Source organism: Pseudophryne corroboree, chromosome 7 (genome assembly GCF_028390025.1).
Source record: "Pseudophryne corroboree isolate aPseCor3 chromosome 7, aPseCor3.hap2, whole genome shotgun sequence".
NCBI lineage: Eukaryota > Metazoa > Chordata > Amphibia > Anura > Myobatrachidae > Pseudophryne > Pseudophryne corroboree.
The window spans coordinates 12,959,649-12,985,598 of NC_086450.1; the positions used below are offsets into that span (position 1 = coordinate 12,959,649).

At 46.8% G+C, this 25,950-nt stretch overlaps 1 protein-coding gene across 5 annotated transcripts in view; it reads right to left on the reverse strand.

Moving 5' to 3' along the window:
• The window catches only part of ADAM23 (ADAM metallopeptidase domain 23), a 282,388-nt gene that overhangs the window by 94,635 nt on the left and 161,803 nt on the right, over positions 1 to 25,950 (reverse strand). For all 5 annotated transcript variants that reach the window (XM_063932697.1, XM_063932698.1, XM_063932699.1 and 2 more), the window contains exons 7-10: positions 13,792 to 13,864; positions 11,837 to 11,919; positions 11,315 to 11,380; positions 6,577 to 6,648 (exon numbers count right to left, since the gene is read on the reverse strand). In XM_063932697.1, the coding sequence (XP_063788767.1) occupies positions 6,577 to 6,648; positions 11,315 to 11,380; positions 11,837 to 11,919; positions 13,792 to 13,864 (294 nt within the window). The remainder of the gene's footprint in view (positions 1 to 6,576; positions 6,649 to 11,314; positions 11,381 to 11,836; positions 11,920 to 13,791; positions 13,865 to 25,950) is intronic.

The following is a 25,950-nucleotide window of genomic DNA, read 5'->3' on the forward strand; positions in this document are numbered from 1 at the left end:
GGATTCTTAGAGTATAATAAACTGGCAAACACGGTACGCTTTTATCACTGGCAAGTCTCATCTTTTCCAACCAATGGGATTGATTCTGTCTTGGATGCAGGTGCTAAAGCTGACATAACAGGAAACGAGGTTTGCGCATGCACGGCACAAAGCGTCCGCAGAGCTAAGGTGCGCTGTACGAGTCAGATCGCGAGCAGAACTACGTGAGGAGCGCGGACGGATATTGTCTGTGCATGAAGCCGCATAGATACCGGCATAGATGGGACAGATTCTCGCAGTAGCATTAGGCAGTAAATATGGCTGCCGCGGACATCCGCAATTGCCGCTGTTTTGCATCTGACTGTGAATCAGGCCCAATGTGACTGAATAAGGCTACACACCAAAGAATGAAACTATGGGGGGTCATTCCGAGTTGATCGCTCGCTAGCAGTATTTAGCAGACCTGCAAACGCTATGCCGCCTCCCACTGGGAGTGTATTTTAGCTTAGTAGAAGTGCGAACGGTTGTATCGCACAGCGCCTGCAAACATTTTTTGTGTAGTTTCAGAGTAGCTCCAAACCTACTCAGCGCTTGAGATCACTTCAGACTATTCAGTTCCGGAATTGACGTCACGAACACGTCCTGCGTTCCCCAGCCACGCCTGCGTTTTCCCTGGCACGCCAGCGTTTTTCCGAACACTCCCTGAAAACGGTCAGTTGCCACCCAGAAACGCCCTCTTCATGTCAATCACTCTGCGGCCAGCAGTGCGACTGAAATGCATCGCTAGACCCTGTGCAAAACTACATTGTTCGTTGTGCTCGTACGTCGCACGTGCGCATTGTGCCGCATACGCAGAACTGCCGGTTTTTAGCCTGATCGCTGCGCTGCGAACAAATGCAGCTAGCGATCAACTCGGAATGACCCCCTATAGTTCTTATGTGCACATATGTTAATTCATTGTAGAATGACAGAAGCCACAAGTATGGAGGAAGACGTTTCGGGGCCCATCTCCCTCTTGCACCCCTTCCCTGCATCATACTTATTGGGTATTAAACGCCAAATTATACTTTTTAATCTTTTGAAATCATTTAACTGTGACATGCACTAAGGGTTTTATTCATGTGGGAACGCAATGCCGTTGATTTCACACCTGAGCGATTATCTGCAGACTGCGCATGTGCTGTGACCGCATGGTGCACGTGTCTAGGCACCTTTGCGCTCGCACTGATATTTTATACACAGAGTAATTGACACGTAGAGGAACATGGCGCTAGTGTCGCTCCTGCCGCGGCCAGTCTGCGTAGCTATAAGTCACCCTAGGAGTCGATGTTCCTCGTTGTTGCGGCGGTGCTCCATATGCATACGCAACTGCTGGGGACTGTGCAATAGCTTCGGGCGGCAGCTTCACTTGCGATGATCAGTATTTCCGTAGCCTGAAAAATGTCAGCTGCGCAGGAATTAGCGCACAGACGTAACTGAGGCCATAAGGTCACAAAATTCTATTATTCTGCTCTTAAGGTAATTTAAAAAAAACAACTTATTTTCATTAAAAAATGTTTAACTCTGTAAATGTGTCGACGTCTTCTGAACATCTTGAAGACGATCTATGGAAACGAAAGATGCGCAGAATAAAAGGTCTCAGAAGTGAAGCTTTCATCACCGGCCTTTGATGCTGTTAATTGCTCTCAATGACCCTCATCGTAAACCGCTTTGAATTACAAGAGTCGCAACACGGATATAAAACCTTCAACACCCAGACGCACCATCACATGAAGTATGTACAAGCACCCAATTATATATAGTATATATTGTACAGCTGCTCGAGTATCCTCCTCGATGACGCAGATATATTGATCTACGATTGTACATTCTGCGTTCAGTTATGTAACATTTACCAGATGCTTTCACTCCTCTGTGGGCATGTACATAGTATTATACACACACAGGGCTGCCAACAGGTGGGGACTGCAGGGACTTCGGGCCCGGACAGCGAGGGGGGTGCCAGTCCACCGGCTAATTACAGCTGGCGCACGGGGTTGGGGAATACAGCATTTTGAATTTGTTGCCAGCCGCAAGGCAATCGGAGCACGCGGACTGTCAGCCAATCAAGAGCAGCGGCAGCTCCTGATTGGCTGCTGGTGTCTGAGCTCTGATTGGCTCACGGCCAGAGCCAAATTCACAGTGCTTGCCTGCCGCAAGCCAATCAGAGCTTGCGGACCAGCACTCAATCAGGTGCTGCCGCAGAGGGTGCCCTGCCTATTTTATCACTGTTGGGCCCCACAATTTCTGATGGCAGCCCTGTGTACGCGGATATAGCTGGAAGAAACCTGGTTGCGCGCACGCTGCGTTTCGCCGTCACTGACAGCGGAGCATTCTATCTAGGCCATGTGATACAAATGACACGAATGCTCCCCTAATACAGGAAAATAAAGTAAGCTGTTTTACATTTTATAATGTCACTGTGGTAATATAATGTTAATAATTGACACCTTAATATAAAACGTAGGGACAGAGGAAGTCACAGAGGATTTCCGGGACTACATAAAAGCACAAGGCCATAAGATGACATATTTATAAAGCTGTGTAAATCCCTAGTTACTGTATCTGCTTTTCCCTATGGCGGAAGCCCGGGCCGCGACGCATCTTCTGATACGGGTGGGATTATACTGGGCGCTATAGTACAGTATAGTGACACAGAAGTGACTACTATGGGCATTTACTGTATATTTGACAGTAATATATGACAGAGGCATCACACAGACGTGCGGGGGGCTATTTGGCGTCACCCACCCAGGTGACGCCACTGATATACATGGCGACCGTCATATCCAGATGTACTTTACACTTTCATAATAAGTCACTCAGCACATGTGATATCTCTGCTCTCCAAATAATAGTTATATGTTACAGCAATGACGCGTCTACTCTACGTGTCAGTGATGACATCACAAACCAGCAGCTGCCAGGACAGCTTTTACATGTTACCGTTCATATATTCACGCCATCTCAGTTTTACAGAGAATATTTGCTCATTCATTTGCGCTTATGGAGCTTATAATCTGTGTTACGAACCCAGGGGCGGATTTACGGGTCAGGCCGCCCAAAGGCACGTTATTGGTCACACCCCACCCCCCCATCATGTCACTGCCCCCTTCACATCCTGATGTCTTAAGACCGCCAAGCAGCCACAACCTCACTCCACAACCACCTCCAGCTCCACAATTTGCAGCCCGTTGTCCCACTTCCATCGGTTGCAAACTAAAAAGAAGTAAAAAATAAATTGTAATTAAAAAAAAAAGAAAAAGAATCATCTGGCTTCATTAGTCTGTTGTGCCGCCCCTAGACACGTGCCTCATGTGCCTCATGGGAAATCCACCACTGTCCGTGTCACATGTACACGCACACGCAGTTAGGGCCATGGTGGGAATCGAACCGAAGACCTCAGTGCTGTGAGGTGGTAATGCTAACCACTACACCATCCGTACTGCCCAATAACTATATCAATAAAGTTAGCATTAATCCATAGACCGACACACAGACAGACTCACATCGACATAGAGTGACAGTGACACGCAGACGCTGACCCAGAAAGACCTACTGTGACGATGACATTGACACATTCTGAGCTGTCCCTCACCCATCTATCTTCATTCTAAGGAAGGACACTGGAAAGGCCAATATCAAATTATTGGGGGTTTCTTTCCACCAGCGTTCCGTGCCTAACGGTGTTATGTAACCATTGCTGGAAAACCATTTGACGGTGCTGTTGTTTGCAGCAGGAATGCCATCACCGGCAAACCACCATGGGCATGGAACGAGCAATGGAGCCCCATGCCGCTGAATAGAACAACCGTCACCACTGTTCTGAGAACATGGATGGTTGTGAAACATCGCCCATCAGTGTCCATCCTCCCCCTATTTCCATTACACATTAGCTCAGCACCGGCCATGCTGGCACAGCCACTCCGGGATATCAGCAATAAGCTGATCTGTAAATGACGCGTTTCACCTATTTACTCAGCAGGTGGTCTCCCTGTGCTCCTGTGCAGCCATGCTTGTGCCAGGACAGTGCGCATACGTCCATCCTTCCCATATTCCCATTACACATTAGCTCAGCACCAGCCATGCCGGCACAGCCGCTCCGGGATATCAGCAATAAGCTGATCTGTAAATGACGCGTTTCACCTATTTACTCAGCAGGTGGTCTCCCTGTGCTCCTGTGCAGCCATGTTTGTGCCAGGACAGTGCGCATACGACCATCCTCCCCCTATTCCCATTACACATTAGCTCAGCACCGGCCATGCTGGCACAGCCGCTCCGGGATATCAGCAATAAGCTGATCTGTAAATGACGCGTTTCACCGATTTACTCAGCAGGTGGTCTCCCTGTGCTCCTGTGCAGCCATGCTTGTGCCAGGACAGTGCGCATACGTCCATCCTTCCCATATTCCCATTACACATTAGCTCAGCACCAGCCATGCCGGCACAGCCGCTCCGGGATATCAGCAATAAGCTGATCTGTAAATGACGCGTTTCACCTATTTACTCAGCAGGTGGTCTCCCTGTTCTCTGGTGCCGCCATGCTTGTGCCAGGACAGTGCGCAGGTCAGGAAGGCGAGAGGGCCCCAGAACACACACCCATACACACACAAGCACTCTGCCTGCCTCTGTGTAGAGTTTATATCTATTTTGTTTGCTGGAAATAAACCCGATTTACAACAGGTGGGAGAGAACGGCGTTTCCCCCCGCCGCCAGGTTCTCCATTACAGAGGTAAGAAGAAGTGGATTGTGGCCTCAGATCAATGTCTACGCTTACACTCTACGTGAGGTGATCAAACACTTCAGGGCAATAAGGATCCTGACTTCAGCCTTCAGTCCCTGTTTATAAGTCACCAATTGGCAGCAGTTGTGTACAGAGCTCATTTATTTCCAGGCATGGTGAGAAGTGACCTGCATCTGACACAGAAGCCGACTGGCGTCCGCGCATTAGGTCACGCAGGTGGCAGCACTCCACCACTGTTTATTTACTCTTAGACGACTGTAATTGCCGCGAGGCGGCCGCAGATTGATGGCATAAATACAACGCTGATCTTTATTGCACTGCTCTTAATGTATACAGATGTCCGCTTCCCTCCTGTACTGCGCTGAGCCGGGCACGCTGCACGTGCTTCGTACATCAGCATAACCAGACGTATGGCTTGTCAGCAAATCCGTCCAACTGGGTCCAAATTTTCACTGCGGCCGCAGGTGGTGATCCATCGGGACGCATGCGCAGTGCAAACATCGGACGGTGACAGTAAAAGAGACAAATCTGGTAAAGAGGCAGCGTTATACCAAACGGGATGTACTAAAGTGAAAGCAGGGGGGGAGATGTAATAGGGGGTGAGAATCAGAAAGTGAGAGATTTTGGTTAAATTCTCCTCTTTTTTTAAAGTGGCAATCATTTACGTGCCAAAATCAACCTGGTTTTGCCATGTAAACGATTGCCACTTTAAAAAAACAGGAGAATTTGACCAAAATCTCTCACTTTCTGATTCTCACCCCCTATTACATTCCCCCCATGGTGTTTACTGCATTTTCATACGTACTTACCTCTGTCCGCCCAGTCTCCGCCATGCAGGGTGACGCCAGCTTTTGTTGGCTTTACCCTGTAGACGCCTATGGGGCTTCTTCTGCGTTGCGATGTGGAGAGGGTTCTGTCACGGAACCCTCCCAGCATCCCCCGCTGGACTGTGCATGCGCATCGCGAAGGACAGCTCTGATCGCAAGAGCCGTCCTTTGCCACACTAGTCGCATAGGTTAGTATATATGCGTTTAGTGTCAGCGTGATGTGTAGCGGGATGTACCGAACTGGATGGTACATCCCGCCCACAGTCTGTGAGGTGAGGGATAATCAGGGGCCACGGAGGACAGACTAACAGGGCCCGCAGATGTTTTCCCCTAATACAGTTACATTCTCAACTCCAACAGGTCATGTTTTAAGGATGTCTGTCTGTGGAAGCAGGTGGGATATAACTAACCCAGCAAAACAGATGAACTCACCTATGAATGATTAAAGAAATCCAGAAAACATAACCTGTTTTGGCTACATGAGGATTGGACTTGGCAACCACCGCCTTAAAACAGTGTTTCCCAAAGCAGTCCAGGTTTTAAGTATAGCCATGTTTGGGTCACAGGTGGTTAAATCAAAATGACTGAGGTACATTGCTCAAGCATGGCTATCCTTAAAACCAGGACTGTTAGGCGGCTTTTGATGACAACGTTTGGAGACACAGCTCTAGTCCTCAACAGGTCATGTTTTCTGGATGTCATTAATCATGCACAGGGGAGTTAACTCTATGTTGCAGGGTCAATAATTATCCCACCTGTTTCCAGACAGAGATCCTCATCACATGACCTGTTGGAGGTACGTGAGGGTTGAGGTTGCGAAGCACTGGCCGAGAACAATCCAGGACTACAAGTACCAGAGTGTCTACAAGCTCCCGTTATAAAGTGCAGTGTAATGTTACTCTAACATACCCCATATGAAATATGTTGGTCTATGAGCAAATACACTGACAGCTGACAGCAGTGATATATTTATTATATACATACTCACAGAATCAACCAAGTTCACCACGGACTTCGCAAAGTTGCTGGTATGGACGTGAGATGAGCGCTGTTTCTTGTACTAGAACGAAAGCAAGAAACGTATATCAGATTAATTACACACATACGCTCCCTGTATCGGCTGCTCAGTACACCCGAATGTGGACAAAATACAGGACAAGCAATACTGCCCCCTAGTGGTCAAGTTAAATCTTGAAAGGTTCTGTTACAGTAATCTCAATGGTCCACCTGCACAAATAACAGTATATGGAATTGTTGCAAACAGTTGTAGTTGATATGATTACAGAGCCTATGTATTAATAATTACGACAGTGCTGCAAATATTAACGCTATGAAAATATCCCCGCTATGTACTAAGTGGCACACTCAGGGACAGCGTTAGCAATAACCGATGTCCCCGCCACTTTCTTCCCCAGGATTTCGGAGGAATGCGTGTCAGATTCGCAAGCCGGACGGGGGCTGTGGGAGAGGGATTGGAAGAGCCCTCTCCTGCTAATACGCCTCAATAGGCACAAAGCAGGTTACACAAAACTGGAGACGGTGTAAACTAACAGGAGGCCAAATTTCTGTTGTCCCTATTGATATTACTGGGGACTGCTATCTGCTGCGCTAATGAGGCCCCAACATCTTGTCTCCGGTCACCGTGATATAAGAGCTAGAAGAGGGGATGTATTTATTTAGCTCTTTTTGCAGAAATTTCTCAGTTTTCTAAGGATCCGTAAATGAATAAAGGGGATAATTCAGACCTGATCACTCGCTAGGTTTTTTTGCAGTCCTGCGTTCGCATAGTCACCGCACATAGGGGAGTGTATTTTAGCTTTGCAAGTGTGCGAATGCATGTGTAGCCGAGCGGTACAAACAGATCTTGTGCAGTCTCTGCGCAGCCCAGGACTTACTCAGCCGCTGCGATCACATCAGCCTGTCCGGTCCTGGAATTGACGTCAGACACCCGCCCTGCAAACGCTTGGACACGCCTGCGTTTTTCCAACCAATCCCTGAAAATGGTCAGTTGTCACCCACAAACGCCCTCTTCCTGTCAGCCTCCTTGCGATCGCCCGCGCTAATGGATTCTTTGCACAAACCCATCGATGAGCTGCAATCCGCTTTGTACCCATGCGACGCGCCTGTGCATTGCGGTGCATACGCATGCGCAGTTTAGAGCTGATCGCCCGCTGTACAAAAACGCAGCCTAGTGATCAGGTCTGAATTAGCCCCAAAGTTTCTCCCATATGTACTAAGAGGGCAGAACCGTAACTAGACTTTTTGGTGCCCTGTGCCAGAGAGAGAATCGGCGTCCTCTCCCCCATTTTTTCATTAGGGACATAAGGCGCAGGCCTCGCCGGGAAGGGACATGACAAACTTGATCTCAGAGAATTCCCTTATACACACACATTTATAGAACATTGTAAGATTTGGACACAGATCCTCTTTCTACCACATTCATGCACTCAACCCGAGAGACTGCTGCCATTCAGCCACAATACCCCTCATTAAATAACACATTTCAATATACTGCCACACCCAGGACTCAAACCCACAACCTGCTGCATCCCAGCCAAACACCCCACCCACCGAGCTACTTGATCCTGCATAAAAACGATGAGATTTCTTACTATATGAAACTACCTGTACCCCATAAAAAACGTAACCAGCACCGTAATCGAGCAGCTCCATACAGTGTGCAGCCGCACATCCAATCCCTGGCAGCCACACACTACATAGATCTGCCCAGCCGTAATGTTTATCACCCCTTCACACAGTACAAGGTAAGCTCCAAATAGTTACAACTCTTCAGCTTGGAATCTGTAGATTTCTACGGAAGGACAGATAGCTCAATGAATAGAGTGTCTGACTGCAATGTCATAGGCACCTGGTTCGAAACCCGGGCACATCAGCATCCCGCTGGGCTTCAAAAAGGGGGGAAGCTGCAAGTGAAAGTAATTAGGTAATTGATAATCTACAAATGCTGAAAACAGTGCCCCCTACCCTGCGGCGCTATGTGCAGTGCACTCTCCGCACACACCTAGTTATTGCCCTGTAGAGGGGACTAGAGATATCTGCTGCAGTTTCTATATTTCCTATTGCACAGCAGTCCCTGTAGAGATATAGGGGGACTGCGATATTCACAAATGTATCAAACTCTGAAAAGCTAATATTCTCAGATCCTGCCTCCTGATAACTAGCCACTGGAGTCCATAGGCTATTATATGGTGATTTGAGGGACCCTAAGCAAATATTACATTATGACTGAAAATAAAACGTTAAAATCATCTACAGTATAGAATGAATAACGACAGCTCAGATTTCCGCAGCAGCAATTACAGGCAGTTACTGCCACCTAGTGGTATAAAACCTATTTTCCAAATGTATATTATTACATAGAGAAGCTTCAATGCAAGAACAGAAAGTTTAGCACCCAGGAAAATAAGGTAAAAATGCAAATAGCTTTATTTAATGTCTTTGCACAGCCTGTTTGATACTTAAAGTATACAGGGCCTGATTCAGCATGGATCGCAAGAGCAAAATCTTTCTCTAATGGGCAAAACCATGGGGGTAATTCCAAGTTGATCGCAGCAGGAAATTTTTTAGCAGTTGGGCAAAACCATGTGCACTGCAGGGGAGGCAGATATAACATGTGCAGAGAGAGTTAGATTTGGGTGGGTTATTTTGTTTCTGTGCAGGGTAAATACTGGCTGCTTTATTTTTACACTGCAAATTAGATTGCACCCAAACCTAACTCTCTCTGCACATGTTATATCTGCCTCCCCTGCACTGCACATGGTTTTGCCCAACTGCTAAAAAAAATTCCTGCTGCGATCAACTCAGAATTACCCCCCCATGGGGGTCATTCCAAGTTGTTCGCTCGGTAAATTTCTTCGCATCGCAGCGATTTTCCGCTTAGTGCGCATGCGCAATGTTCGCACTGCGACTGCGCCAAGTAAATTTGCTATGCAGTTAGGAATTTTACTCACGGTTTTTTCATCGTTCTGGTGATCGTAATGTGATTGACAGGAAGTGGGTGTTTCTGGGCGGAAACTGGCCGTTTTATGGGTGTGTGTGAAAAAACGCTACCGTTTCTGGGAAAAACGCGGGAGTGGCTGGAGAAATGGAGGAGTGTCTGGGCGAACGCTGGGTGTGTTTGTGACGTCAAACCAGGAACGACAAGCACTGAACTGATCGCAGATGGCGAGTAAGTTTGAAGCTACTCAGAAACTGCTAAGAGGTGTGTGGTCGCAATTTTGAGAATCTTTCGTTCGCAATTTTAAGATGCTAAGATTCACTCCCAGTAGGCGGCGGCTTAGCGTGTGTAAAGCTGCTAAAAACAGCTTGCGAGCGAACAACTCGGAATGAGGGCCCATGTGCAGTGCAGGTGGGGCAGATGTAACATGTGCAGAGAGAGTTTGATTTGGGAATGATGTGTTCAAACTGAAATCTAAATTGCAGTGTAAAAATAAAGCAGCCAGTATTTACCCTGCACAGGAACAATATAACCCACCCAAATCTAACTCTCTCTGCACATGTTACATCTGCCCCACCTGCAGTGCACAAGGTTTTGCCCATTAGAGGAAGATTTTGCTTTTGCGATCCATGCTGAATCAGGCCCATGTTTAAAAAAAAAAAGAAAGAGCAATTAGTCCTACACGATGTAACATGGAATTCAACAAACATTGTAACAGGGAACTAATTGTTTCACTGTTCTAGAATCCATAGTTTGTATAGCGCTAAATATAGAACAACTAACGCTGCACAAACACATTGTTCTATAAAATGGGCTTTCCAGTCTGCTTTATATCAGATGACAGATCGCGCAGCCAAGCATTTCCCTCAGACTGGGCCTGCCGCATGGGGTAAAGCGCTGAATATGTTTCCTGTCATGTGCGATACATAACACATCATGGCCCAAGCCTGCGTCTAGCGTCCTGTGCGCCACAGTTCTGTTACAGCAAATCAGTATACACATTTATTTGTCAAAATGAAAATCGTCTGTGGGGCAGATGTAACATGTGCAGAGAGAGTTAGATTCGGGCGGGTTATATTGTTTCTGTGCAGGGTAAATACTGGCTGCTTTATTTTTACACTGCAATTTAGACTTCAGTTTGAACACACCCCACCCAAATGTAACTCTCTCTGCACATGTTACATCTGCCCCCCCCCTGCAGTGCACATGGTTTTGCCCAACTGCTAACAAATTTGCTGCTGCGATCAACTCTGAATTAAGCCCATTGGACGCAGTTGTCAGAACTACAGTGGGTGCAAGAGGCTCAGCCGCTACGTAGCGAAGGTGAGGGTGGCCAGGCTCTGTATACTCTCACAGCGAGTAGACCATAGCGCCGCCTACATTACACCGCCGCGCCACTTAGCCAACGTCCAGCTGCCACCCAGTTACACCCAGACGGCAGCAAGTGGAAGTTGCGTCTGTGTGCGTATGACTCTGACCCACAGTTGCGTGCGCTCGGCTCGGATGTATACGCAGTGCAGAAACCTGCAAGATCCATCTGCAATACAGACTACTGTGCAACTGTGCAGCAGGAACAACATTCCCGCCTGTCTCAGTAGCAAAATCAGATTTTTAACATTTTCCATTCCTGAATTCTAATCACAATAAAATCCAACTGTGTCGCTGTAATAATTCTACCACGATTTCTTTTTTAATCTCACGATAATTCTCCGATACACTGACAGAGGGACAGGCGTAGTTTAGAACGGTACGCGGGGTTACTACTTACCATTTGGTGATCATTAACGATCATAAGTTCTACATATTTCATTTCTTCAAAGACTCCGCGTGGCACCTGTTGTGTAAACGTGATACAGGGTAAATGTGACAGACACGGGACACTGAGTATGTTTCTATACGTGAAAGGGTTTCATACTGTAATTACAAAGGTCAGTGCAGTCTGCGTCTGTCGATCAGATGGATAAAGACACTACAAAGCACAACATGGCTGCTTCGTGGCAGAGATGTCCGCGGCGACTACTGTTTAACGCTATCAGAACAAGTCAGCGAAAGACGGGTCACTACTACTACATAGGCTGTCAGTAGAAAAGCCAAACACTAAAATGGCGAAATGCGTTATTACGTGGAACAGAAAAGGAAAGCCCTAATCAGAGATTGCACATACAATGAATATGTGTGCGTCACTGAGGATTCGGGTTATCCTTGCGTCAGTAGTTCCACCTCTAGCTTGTGGGCTCCGTTACATTCTTATACGGAATTTTAGAAATCTCCTTTTTGTACTTTTACTTACGTTCAGCGCTCGTTTCCGTCTCCTTCTTAGCCACTGCGCTTGTGCGGAATACGGCTGCGCGTTGGTGTCTTTCCTCGCTGACTCTGAGGGTTATAACCAGGAGATGGGGACACATTTGTTACCGTCATTTATTAATGACCTATAATATGTCACACACAATAAATGCATCACTGTAAATCTGTTACACATGTGTCCGCATACACCTTATGCCGCACCAAGCGTCTTATTCGCATCACCAATGTGACAATAGAACACTGCACGGGCGCATGGAATACTGGTTCCGGGATTTCATGTAGCTTCTATTTATGTACAAATCCTGTGCTATCGGACGGTTTCGCACACGCTTCTGCACATGCGCACAACGGGTCCAGCGTGATCGCTTGCAGACCCCCCCATAACCGCAACACGAGCGACATGCTGCAGCATTTGGGGGCGGCATTGGGACCTTTTTACAGAACGGGGGATTTCGCCTCAGTTTGTAGGCGCGACGAGCCTTGGGTCTATTGGCATATGGTGGTACGGTATTGCATGCCCGCTTCCCTGCAGCTGTGCGATACTAACCACATCGGGATGAGGCCCTCAGTCCCTAATTTGTATGGTATCCGGACTCTAGGTCGACACCAATTAGGACGACACCCATTAGGTCAACACCAATTGGTCGACAGTGGATAGGTCGACACTTGAATTAGGTCGACAAGGCCATTAGGTCGACACGAACAAGGTCGACATGAAAAAAGTCTGACATGAGTTTTTCACTTTTTTTTATTTTTTTAACTGTTGCATACGTTACGATTCACGTGGACTACGATTGGGAACGGTAACCTGTGCCGAGCGCACCTTCGCGAGCCATGCAAGTGAACGAAGTGCACTAACTGGGGTTCCCGATCACTTGACGGAGAAAACGACACCAAAAAACATAAAAAACTCATGTCGACCTTTTTTCATGTCGACATAATGGCTGTGTCGACCTATTCCTAGTGTCGACCTATCCACTGTCGACCAATAAGTGTCAACCTAATTGGTGTCGACCTAGAGTCCCATACCCATTTGTATAGAAGTACTAATCTAGCGCTCCTGGGACATGGCGAGCGACTGCAGGTTTGACGCGAATAAGACGCAAAATGTAGGAAAGAGTATGAATTGCTACACATAGTCTAATTGGCACAAAGTGCGCCATATTGCGCAAACAGTAAGGGAATGAGGACACGTCTGTAGATCTGTAGAAGGTTCTCATACGATTCTGTGGCAAAGGAAACCTAGCTCGCTATTTTTTGTTTGAACAAAGACGACAGAATGAAGTTTGATCTTCCAGGTTTCCGGGACAATATAAGGGGGTCGTCCCCTTTCAGACCACTTTATTGTAATTGTTTTTTTACTTTCCATCCTGCAACTTTCGTAAATAAATTGCTTCACAGATTTTCCCTTTCTTTCTGGTTTTTCACCAAAACCTGTGTATCTTCAATGGCACTTTATTATCTTCATTTCCCTTGGACACAACACAAAACTGCTTGGTGGATACAACTGAATCCAAACAGCAAGAGCTCATCTGTGCTGTACCCAATGGCATCACAATACGCAACTTGAAATAACAGCTATACAGGTCTTGGGCGACAAATATCAGAGACGGAGATCAGAAAGATAAAGATAAAAGCAGCAGAAAAGTATTTAATATATTCCAAAAAAGTTGTCTGAAGGTGGAAAATCCCTAAAACCCTCTACAGAAAGGGATCAATGACCTGTGCATTTATGCTGAATTACTGTAGTCTCAATGGGCAGCTCACTGACACATAAGTATATATATATATATATATATATATATATATACATATATATATAGCAGTTTTATGCCACCATGTGACTATATGTCATGCAGACTAGATAGTGTACACATTATAATCGGCGTATGACACAAGCGCGGTTTGATATCCATGCAATGGACGGTAGGTGTGACGTACCTGATAGGTCTGGAAGTCTGGAGATCTGGGACCCTGGAGCTTTCTCGATGTAGTGCGGTCGACTTGTGCTTTCCTGGGGAAGAAGAAGAGGCCTGTGAGCAAATCCAATCACATCCCAAAAAGCCAGGATAACGCTGCTAGCCCAGTGATTCCTAAACGCAGTCCTCAAGGAACCCTAAAAGGCCAGGTTTTAAGGCTATCCGTGCTTCAGCACAGGTGACCTAATCAGTACCTCAGTCAGTATGATTACACCATCTGCACGCAAGAGTGGATATCCTGAAAACCTGGACTGTTAAGTGTGCCTTGAGGACTGCGTTTGGGAAACCCTGTGCTAGTCTATGGTAATATTATCAATTCACAACTAAGAAATATTTGCCGTCATTTTTTCAAAATGACATCGGGGGCGGGATGTAATGCCGCCCAAATTCTTAATGTGAATTAAGTGGCATCTGTTGAGGTTATTCCGGGAAGCCGTTACACTGGGGTAAAAAGGGTGTTTATAGATCTCTATACGGCCCTGCCTTTAGCTTGTGATCAATACTTTTACATCCTCAAGTGGCAGCTGAAGACGCGGTGCCTGAGTAACCTTGGAGCAAATGCCTACACTAATGGCTTGTGCAAAATCAACGGGAAACGGTATAAGTATGACAAGTGCACCAATAATTATATTACATAGATCAGGATTTCCTAAGAGCCCATTAACACTGAGAAGTGTGAACGCTCTATACACATTAAAGAGCAATTCTAGCTACGTAGAAGTTACAGAAAACAGCGCCGGACTATTATATTATAAATCTATAGTAATAAAATATATGGCCCCAGCTGATCGCCAACACCCAAGCCTCACCCCCTCCGCACTGTACAGGGTAATCTAGTGCACGCTAATTAAAGAGAATTTAAAGAAACATAACAAATATACAATTATTATATAAATTCATTAGGTCCAGGATATGCCCACGCCAGCCTCATGGTCCATGCCAGTCCCACGGCCGATGCCAACCTTGCAACTGAGGCAGTATAACGATACAACTTGAGTGAGCCATGCAACAAATCATTGTATGCCACCATGTGGCACTAGTGCCAAGGGCTGGCCGGTGGCAGATTCAAGGGTCAGACGGCACCTAGGCACAACATTTTTGCCCACCTGGTAGTCACATGAAGAGTCTGGACTGTACTGGTGACACCGTGGGACCACAGGGAAGGTGAACCTAGTAGGAAGAGGCGGTGCTTCATTCCCTCCTCCACCAGGCTCCCTACTAGAGGTGCTACGACCCCAGCCGGTGGTGCTCCCGGGCCCTGGGGACACCAGCGTCTCACACGCCATGTGCCTAGTGGGAAATCCGCCACTGGGGTCGCTTATGCCTGCTGCACACTATAGTGTATACCACATTTTCTCTAACGTCCTAGTGGATGCTGGGGACTCCAAAAGGACCATGGGGAATAGCGGCTCCGCAGGAGACTGGGCACAAAGTAAAAGCTTTAGGACTAGCTGGTGTGCACTGGCTCCTCCCCCTATGATCCTCCTCCAAGCCTCAGTTAAGATTTTGTGCCCGAACGAGAAGGGTGCAATCTAGGTGGCTCTCCTGAGCTGCTTAGAGTAAAAGTTTAAATAGGTTTTTTTATTTTCAGTGAGACCTGCTGGCAACAGGCTCACTGCATCGAGGGACTAAGGGGAGAAGAAGCGAACTCACCTGCGTGCAGAGTGGATTGGGCTTCTTAGGCTACTGGACATTAGCTCCAGAGGGACGATCACAGGCCCAGCCATGGATGGGTCCCGGAGCCGCGCCGCCGGCCCCTTACAGAGCCAGAAGAGTGAAGAGGTCCGGAAAATCGGCGGCAGAAGACGTCCTGTCTTCAATAAGGTAGCGCACAGCACCGCAGCTGTGCGCCATTGCTCTCAGCACACTTCACACTCCGGTCACTGAGGGTGCAGGGCGCTGGGGGGGGGGCGCCCTGGGACGCAATGAAAATACCTTAAATGGCTAAAAATACATCACATATAGCTCCTGGGCTATATGGATGTATTTAACCCCTGCCAGTTTTCCACAAAAAAGCGGGAGAAAGGCCGCCGAAATAGGGGCGGAGCCTATCTCCTCAGCACACAAGCGCCATTTTTTCCTCACAGCTCCGTTGGAGGAAGGCTCCCTGACTCTCCCCTGCAGTCCTGCACAACAGAAACAGGGTAAAACAAGAGAGGGGGGGGCACTAAATTGGCATATTAATATATACAGCAGCTATATTAGGGAAAAACACTTATATAAGGTTATCCCTGTATATATATATAGCGCTCTGGTGTGTGCTGGCAAACTCTCCCTCTGTCTCCCCAAAGGGCTAGTGGGGTCCTGTCCTCTATCAGAGCATTCCCTGTGTGTGTGCTGTGTGTCGGTACGCTGTGTCGACATGTATGAGGAGGAAAATGGTGTGGAGGCGGAGCAATTGCCTGTGTTAGTGATGTCACCCCCTAGGGAGTCGACACCTGACTGGATGGTCTTATGGAAAGAATTACGTGATAGTGTCGGCACTTTACAAAAGACTGTTGACGACATGAGACAGCCGGCAAATCAGTTAATACCTGTACAGGCGTCTCAAACACCGTCAGGGGCTATAAAACGCCCGTTACCTCAGGTCGATACAGACACTGACACGGACACTGACTCCAGTGTCGACGGTGAGGAAACAAACGTATTTTCCAGTAGGGCCACACGTTACATGATCACGGCAATGAAGGAGGTTTTGAACATTTCTGATACTACAAGTACCACAAAAAAGGGTATTATGTGGGGTGTGAAAAAACTACCCGTAGTTTTTCCTGAATCAGATGAATTAAATGAGATACCCTTTCCCACCAGAGGTTAGGGCGCGTTGGGAAACACCCCCTAGCGTAGATAAGGCGCTCACACGCTTATCAAAACAAGTGGCATTACCGTCCCCTGATACGGCCGCCCTCAAGGAACCAGCTGATAGGAAGCTGGAAAATATCTTTAAAAGTATATACACACATACTGGTATTATACTGCGACCAGCAATCGCCTCAGCCTGGATGTGCAGTGCTGGGGTGGCTTGGTCGGATTCCCTGACTGAAAATATTGATACCCTGGACAGGGACAATATATTATTGACTATAGAGCATTTAAAGGATGCATTTCTATATATGCGAGATGCACAGAGGGATATTTGCACTCTGGCATCAAGAGTAAGTGCGATGTCCATTTCTGCCAGAAGAGGATTATGGACGCGACAGTGGTCAGGGGATGCGGATTCCAAACGGCATATGGAAGTATTGCCGTATAAAGGGGAGGAGTTATTTGGGGTCGGTCTATCGGACCTGGTGGCCACGGCAACGGCTGGAAAATCCACCTTTTTACCCCAAGTCACCTCGCAGCAGAAAAAGATACCGTCTTTTCAGGCTCAGTCCTTTCGTCCCCATAAGGGCAAGCGGGAAAAAGGCCACTCATATCTGCCCCGGGGCAGAGGAAGGGGAAAAAGACTGCAGCAAACAGCCTCTTCCCACGAACAGAAGCCCTCCCCCGCTTCTGCCAAGTCCTCAGCATGACGCTGGGGCCTTACAAGCGGACTCAGGCACGGTGGGGGCCCGTCTCAAGAATTTCAGCGCGCAGTGGGCACACTCGCAAGTGGACCCCTGGATCCTGCAGGTAGTATCTCAGGGGTACAAATTTGAATTCGAGACGTCTCCCCCTCGCCGGTTCCTGAAGTCTGCTTTACCAACGTCTCCCCCCGACAGGAAGGCGGTATTGGAAGCCATTCACAAGCTGTATTCCCAGCAGGTGATAATCAAGGTACCCCTCCTACAACAGGGAAAGGGGTATTATTCCACGCTGTTTGTGGTACCGAAGCCGGACGGCTCGGTGAGACCCATTTTAAATCTGAAATCCTTGAACACTTACATAAAAAGGTTCAAGTTCAAGATGGAGTCACTCAGAGCAGTGATAGCGAACCTGGAAGAAGGGGACTATATGGTGTCTCTGGACATCAAGGATGCTTACCTCCATGTCCCAATTTGCCCTTCTCACCAAGGGTACCTCAGGTTTGTGGTACAGAACTGTCACTATCAGTTTCAGACGCTGCCGTTTGGATTGTCCACGGCACCCCGGGTCTTTACCAAGGTAATGGCCGAAATGATGATTCTTCTTCGAAGAAAAGGCGTCTTAATTATCCCTTACTTGGACGATCTCCTGATAAGGGCAAGGTCCAGAGAACAGTTAGAGGTCGGAGTAGCACTATCTCAAGTAGTACTACGACAGCACGGATGGATTCTAAATATTCCAAAATCACAGCTGATTCCGACGACACGTCTGCTGTTCCTAGGGATGATTCTGGACACAGTACAGAAAAAGGTGTCTCTCCCGGAGGAGAAAGCCAAGGAGTTATCTGACCTAGTCAGGAACCTCCTAAGCCCAGGCCAAGTGTCAGTACATCAATGCACAAGGGTCCTGGGAAAGATGGTGGCTTCTTACGAAGCGATTCCATTCGGCAGATTCCACGCAAGAACTTTTCAGTGGGATCTGCTGGACAAATGGTCCGGATCGCATCTTCAAATGCATCAGCGGATAACCCTGTCTCCAAGGACAAGGGTGTCTCTCCTGTGGTGGTTACAGAGTGCTCATCTCCTAGAGGGCCGCAGATTCGGCATTCAGGATTGGGTCCTGGTGACCACGGATGCCAGCCTGAGAGGCTGGGGAGCAGTCACACAGGGAAGAAATTTCCAGGGCTTGTGGTCAAGCATGGAAACGTCACTTCACATAAATATCCTGGAACTAAGGGCCATTTACAATGCCCTAAGTCAGGCAAGACCTCTGCTTCAGGGTCAGCCGGTGTTGATCCAGTCGGACAACATCACGGCAGTCGCCCACGTAAACAGACAGGGCGGCACAAGAAGCAGGAGGGCAATGATGGAAGTGGCAAGGATTCTTCGCTGGGCGGAGAATCATGTGATAGCACTGTCAGCAGTGTTCATTCCGGGAGTGGACAACTGGGAAGCAGACTTCCTCAGCAGACACGATCTTCACCCGGGGGAGTGGGGACTTCACCCAGAAGTCTTCCACATGATTGTGAACCGTTGGGAAAAACCAAAGGTGGACATGATGGCGTCCCGCCTCAACAAAAAACTGGACAGATATTGCGCCAGGTCAAGGGACCCTCAGGCAATAGCTGTGGACGCTCTGGTAACACCGTGGGTGTACCAGTCAGTGTATGTGTTCCCTCCTCTTCCTCTCATACCAAAAGTACTGAGAATCATAAGAAGGAGAGGAGTAAAGACTATACTCGTGGCTCCGGATTGGCCAAGAAGGACTTGGTACCCGGAAATTCAAGAGATGCTCACGGAAGACCCGTGGCCTCTACCTCTAAGAAAGGACCTGCTCCAGCAGGGACCATGTCTGTTCCAAGACTTACCGCGGCTGCGTTTGACGGCATGGCGGTTGAACGCCGGATCCTGAAGGAAAAAGGCATTCCGGATGAAGTCATCCCTACCCTGATCAAAGCCAGGAAGGATGTAACCATACAACATTATCACCGCATTTGGCGTAAATATGTTGCGTGGTGCGAGGCCAGGAAGGCCCCTACAGAGGAATTTCAACTGGGTCATTTCCTGCATTTCCTGCAAACAGGACTGTCTATGGGCCTCAAATTAGGGTCCATTAAGGTTCAAATTTCGGCCCTGTCAATATTCTTCCAAAAAGAACTGGCTTCTGTTCCTGAAGTTCAGACGTTTGTCAAGGGAGTACTGCATATACAGCCTCCTTTTGTGCCTCCAGTGGCACCTTGGGATCTCAATGTAGTTTTGGGATTCCTAAAATCACATTGGTTTGAACCACTCACCACTGTGGACTTAAAATATCTCACATGGAAAGTGGTAATGCTGTTAGCCCTGGCTTCAGCCAGGCGTGTCTCAGAATTGGCGGCTTTATCCTATAAAAGCCCTTACCTAATTTTTCATACGGACAGGGCAGAATTGAGGACTCGTCCTCAATTTCTTCCTAAGGTGGTTTCAGCATTTCACTTAAACCAGCCTATTGTGGTGCCTGCGGCTACTAGGGACTTGGAGGATTCCAAGTTGCTGGACGTAGTCAGGGCCCTGAAAATATATGTTTCCAGGACGGCTGGAGTCAGAAAATCTGATTCGCTGTTTATCCTGTATGCACCCAGTGTCAAAGTCAGAAAAATATCTCTATGCACACTACCATATTTACACCTCACACTGGTCCGGGCTGCGCATGCGTACGCTCTCCCGTACGTGCGCATACTCACAGTCGCGGGCACCCGCAGGCGCATGGTATGCGTATTTACGGTAGAGTTTATGTGGTTGTAGCAGGCGACTCAATCGTAACATATTTTCAGTAATAATGTATTTTGTAGATCATGGTCCCTTTGATAGATTCTGAAAGTTTGGTTAATATAGAATGTTTATGAACAGAGGAATCCCTCTTTGTTTGATACGAAGGGTCAGATAGGAGTAATACAGTGGTGTTTAGTATCCATCGGAAGAATATTTAATTAGAAATATTCCGGTGTTGGTTTGAAGCAGATCAATCGCTCGTGCGAATAGTTATGGACATAAGAAGTTTATGAACATTTACTTTATTTGCACTTTATTACCCATGCGGCGGGAAACCCAGTTTCCCTCCCACCTGAGCAGTTGGAAATAGTCACAGCCCACCTGTATGAATCAACCTATGACCTTTTGTTATAATGCAAAGCCGAATTCCTGTGTCCAATGAACAATGAGATTGTAGGGACCATTGAATTGTATTGTGTGTGGGGCATAAATAGCGGGCCGACCATATCCAACTCCACTCTCTTCAACGGTTCTCATTGCTGATAATCGGGAGCTGGATATCGAGGCGCATGCGATCGTTCCCCTTGTGCGTAAGTTTTCTCCGTAATCTTATTGTCTTACTGTGAGCCATCTCTCTCTCTCTCCATCTCTCTCTCTCTCTACTCTTTCTCTCGTATTTTCCTTTAATTGTATTGTATTGTATTTCCTGTGAAGTTTATCTGGTTAGTTGGTTTATGTTATATTGTAGTGTATCATTTGTACTGTGATTCCTTTTGCAAGTATAATAGTCATAATACACATAATAGGTTTCGGACCCTAAGCCCAGGTATCTGTGTATTCTTTATAGAGTTAAGTGCTCCCTGAGCATCGGTGACGCTCAAGCAGCTTTGTAGTTAATCAGGTTACACAAGGTTGCACTTACACTTTGTCTCTACATTAAGGTTTACTGTGTATTTCATTGTTAAGGGTATAGATATAAAGGTTTAACGTTGTGAGCGTCTGCATCGCTGGTGATCTCCTCGTGGTCCCGAGCGCCGCTACGCTATAGCGAATCATCACGATAAGTCAACAGCCAATAGTCTGCCTGCCTGCGATCACTTGGCCGTGAGTGAACGTGACGCCTGAGCGTCTCGATCACGGCTAAGCGATCGATACGCAACTTGCGTACCCTTACGGTACTTCTCACGTAGATAGCGTACAGTGTTCTTAGACCTCATAAAGGGTTATATACACGATAAATATTTAGCTTTATCAATTGGCGGCTCGTCCTGTCCTTCACATATCTGCACTAGGTAGATCAGCAGACATTATCCCTCAGCAAAGGGCGGGAGGTTGTCTCGTAGTGCTGACGGGATAAGCGTCTGCTTCGCTTAGATAAAAGAGTGCTGAAGGAATCCGGGAACCGGAGGTAAGAACAAAACGCTAGTGTCTTTTAAAACTGTATTTTTCTGTCTTGCGTACACACGCACGCACACATATATATCTGCATTTCTTTTTCTTTTTCATTTTCGTATATCACTCTCCTGTCTGCCAGTTTTATAGTCGATAGAAGTGCTAAAAAAAGATTTGCCGTTATTTCATAGTTTAAGAGTAAAAGTAATATAGTTAAAAGATAGACAAACACACAGTTTTGCCTGGGAGATAAGGCGAAGTCAGTGTGTTGTGTGGTAGATGATCAAGGATCATCTACATTGATAAAAATATAAATTGTGTTACGGTGGATCTTTGCTTTGCGTACACGTGTCCCTAACAAAAGACTTGCGTACGCAATCCAAAGGCCGACGCACGCAGCGTACATTACGCAACGGAGCGTCCGGTTACGCCCACGTAGCTCAAGTCACGATAAGTTGATTTTTAACGCAACGCGATAAGTAACGCAAAGCGGTAAATAGCGCGAGGCGAGAAATAACGCAAGTCTATTTTTTGGAAATCCAAAATTTAAATTAACAGATCCTGCTCCTAATTGGTAACACAGCTGGGCTAAAGAAAAATTTCTGCGCAGAAATAGAAATAGAAACAAAAGTGTACATGTGATGAGTGAGTGTTTTTACAATTTTTAAAGGTTGAACCACAAGAAAAGTCGAGTACTCGTGAGGTACATGCGTGTAAGTGACGTGCACGGTGGCTAGGGAGGCATCTCTGGTTAAATATACAATTTTGAGCATTAGAGTATAGCAGACCAGGAGGTCATACTGTAACAAGACCAGGAGGTCGTACTGTAACAAGACCAGGAGGTCATAACAGACCAGGAGGTCCAGGTACAGCCGACAAGGAAGTCCGCTATACAGTTCACAGGCACAACACCGAAAAGGGTTGGTGCAACACCCATATAGGCCATATAAGCTCTGGCTGAAGGAATTCGCAGTCGTAAGTTTCGATTCCATTGGTCTTTCCGTACATAAGCTTAGTTGTTTGTGTACTGAACGACTGGACCGCACGTAAGTGTGTGCAGTAGTTAGTAATCTGACCTAATACCATTAGAGTAAAGGGGTCACAAACGCTATCTGTACACTCTAACGTGATTTGTGTAATTTTTTTATTTTAAGGGAAGTTCGCTGCTCACTCAGGAACTATCCAGCAACCAATAGTTACTGGAAAGAGTAAGTGTTCTTCGGATAACCCTCGCAGGTTCCAGTAAATAGAGGTTCAGGTCGCAGGGGCCCTAGGTCGAGTACGCCAGCACCATATCGGTGTGATCAGGTCGTATAGGTCGGCGTGGGCGAGTGAGTGGGGTACTCGGTAAACCGCCACCGTCAGCCTATTGTTGGCATTTGGTTTTTCGTAAAGGGTTGGCTAAATAAAGCAACACTTTCGAACTATGGGGGCCACTTGTTCAGGTAGGGGGCGATCAACCTCGGTTCGGGTTGATTCAGTGGTCCGGCCAATTGGGTCGGCCAGGTATATCATGTGTGAGAAATATGGAAGTCACACAGAAACTTTATGTGATGAATGGGAGAGAATGACTGTACATGACGGGGAGAAATTCCCAAGAATAGGGAGCTTCAGCTCAGAGGTGTTACAAAATTTAAGGAGGAGGATATGTCTCATAAAATCAACAAAGAGACGAATTCAGCATTATGATTATTTACAGTTGTGGCAACAGGAAGGTGAGATACAGAGAGGTTTGGCTCAGGCGGCAGGATCTGGCTCTAACAGAAAACTGATTGCCACGGCCCCGCCGCCACCATATATATCAGGAGAGAAGTTGATTACGGAGAAAGACGCACTAAGGTGTAACACAAAATCACTTAGTAACTGTGTAAATGTTAATGATAATGTTAACCCATTAACCCATGCAAGTATTAACCCGTGCAAGTTGTACCCTGTTTTGAACTTTCCTCAGGAGTGTGATCAAGAGGACGAATCGGCAACGATTTCAGCGCTCTCTCTAGCAGCCACCATAGCAGAGACCACAGTAGGCACAGCTCCACCCACGAGATTAGTAAAGGCCCCTAGCGGAGGGATAGGTGAGGTCGTATCAACTGGTAAGTACGGCACCATGCATTATGCTGAAACTATTTCACCACAGCCTGTAGAATCTACACAGAATGAGGTTGTTAGAATTACACCTGTCAGAGTAATAGCAGTGCCAAATGGGAAAACAGACGCATCAGGAGCCACTCCCATTAGGAACATTGCCATGTACACTCCATTTTCCCGAATGGAATTAAGGACCATAGTGTCTGAATTTCCTGACCCTAGAAAAGACTTAGTTGCCAGTCAAAAATACATCAGAGACTTAGGTAACACTGCAGAGCCCAACAATAAAGACTGGCAGATATTGCTGAGAGCATGTTTACCCTCAAATGTCGACGCAACTCAATTTTTAGCTGATTGCGGACTAGATCATGATGTACCTCTTACAGATGTGTACAACCAAGATAATGTGAAAAGAATAAACTTGCAGTTAAAAGAGTATTTCCCAGCAGTAGCTAAATGGAATAAGATATTCTCCATTAAACAGAAGGAGTCAGAGACAGCTGCAGAGTATTTTCACAGAGCATTATTAGAAATGGCAAAATATACAGGTATAGAGGACATTAAAACAGACACAAACCATCGGGAAGTAGCAGTATCGGTACTGATGGATGGTTTAAAAGAGTCATTGAAGACTAGGGTACAGACCACGCAACCATGTTGGCGAGGTCTGTCTGTGGCTACTTTGAGAGAGGCTGCTATTGATCACGACAGAAACATCACCAGACACAGGGAACAACAAGGTGACAAATTAATGTCAGTAAGTATACAGGCTCTGACCACAAGGCAGCCTTTGTTTGTATCACCAAATCCTGTGGGTAAGTCAAGTATGGTTACTTGTTATTCTTGTCACAAACAGGGACACATGGCACGAGATTGTAGATTAAAGAATCCACGAAACTCATACCAACCCCCTAGACAACGACACGACACACGACATTGGGAGCAAGGTCCGCAGAAACGGAGTTATGAGCCACATACAGGGGAAACAAAAAGATATCCCCCAAACAGAGACTGGCATGCCTCTGGTAGTTCCCAACTATCTCCCTCACAAATAGTTGCTGCCAGCGGGATTCAGGGAGGTCACCATACCCAATAGGGGTGTGGCCATACCTGTAATCTGCAGCCAGTGAAATTGATTGCCAACCTTGAAAGTGAACCCGAGGTCGCAATTAATGTAGCTGGTAAAACTTTAAACTTTCTTGTAGACACAGGGGCGGCCAAGTCAGTGATAAATTCGACAGTGGGCATGAGAACCACTGGTAGGACAATTCCAGCCATGGGAGTAACAGGAGTAGTCCAGCACTACCCTGTTAGCAAACCAGCCGAGATTACAATAGGGCCTTTGCACACCAAGCATTCCTTTTTGCTGGCTGCATCGGCACCAACTAATCTCCTGGGAAGAGACTTACTGTGTAAAATGGGGTGCGTCATTTATTGTACTCCTGAAGGTGTATTCTTGGACATACCTGAGAAACACGCTCAGGAAGTGCGAGACATGTTAGACTCCCCATCAAAATTAATGTCACATACCATTATGACAAATAGGAATCCATCCCAAATAGAAGAGATGACATCTCAGATACCAGAGTCACTTTGGACAAAAGACGGACAGGACACTGGATTAATGGCAAACGTAGCTCCAGTAGTTGTACAAGTAAAAGATGGTAGGATAGCTCCAAAAATCCCACAGTATCCTCTGAAGCCAGAGGTGGAGTTAGGAGTTTACCCAGTAATAGAGCGCTTGCTACAACAGGGCATTCGGGTAAGAACGTCCAGCACTGCCAATAGTCCCATCTTCCCTGTTAAGAAGAGTGGGGGGAGGGGTTACAGGCTAGTGCAGGATCTAAGGGGGATTAACAAAATAGTTGAGAGTCAGTTCCCCGTAGTGCCAAATCCAGCTGTCATCCTAATGCAAATCCCTCCCACTGCCAAATTTTTCACTGTTATTGACCTCTGCTCCGCTTTCTTTTCGGTACCTCTGCACCCTGACAGCCAATATTTGTTTGCATTCACATACAGAGGAGTCCAATACATGTGGACTCGATTACCCCAAGGTTTCATAGATAGTCCAAGTATATTTTCTCAGGCTTTGCATGATTGTTTACAGTCTTTCCAACCAGACAGTGGATCAGTATTGATACAGTATGTGGACGATTTATTACTGTGTTCAGATTCACTGGAAGCATCTCTGAAGGATACGAAACAGCTCCTGTTTCATCTTTCAGACACCGGACACAAGGTGTCCAAAGACAAGTTGCAATTATGCCAAACTAAGGTAAAATATTTGGGACACTGTCTAACACAAGGACTGAGACACCTGACCGCTGATAGAATCCAAGCAATTAGAGACATGACCCTGCCACAAACCCAGCAACAGATCAGAA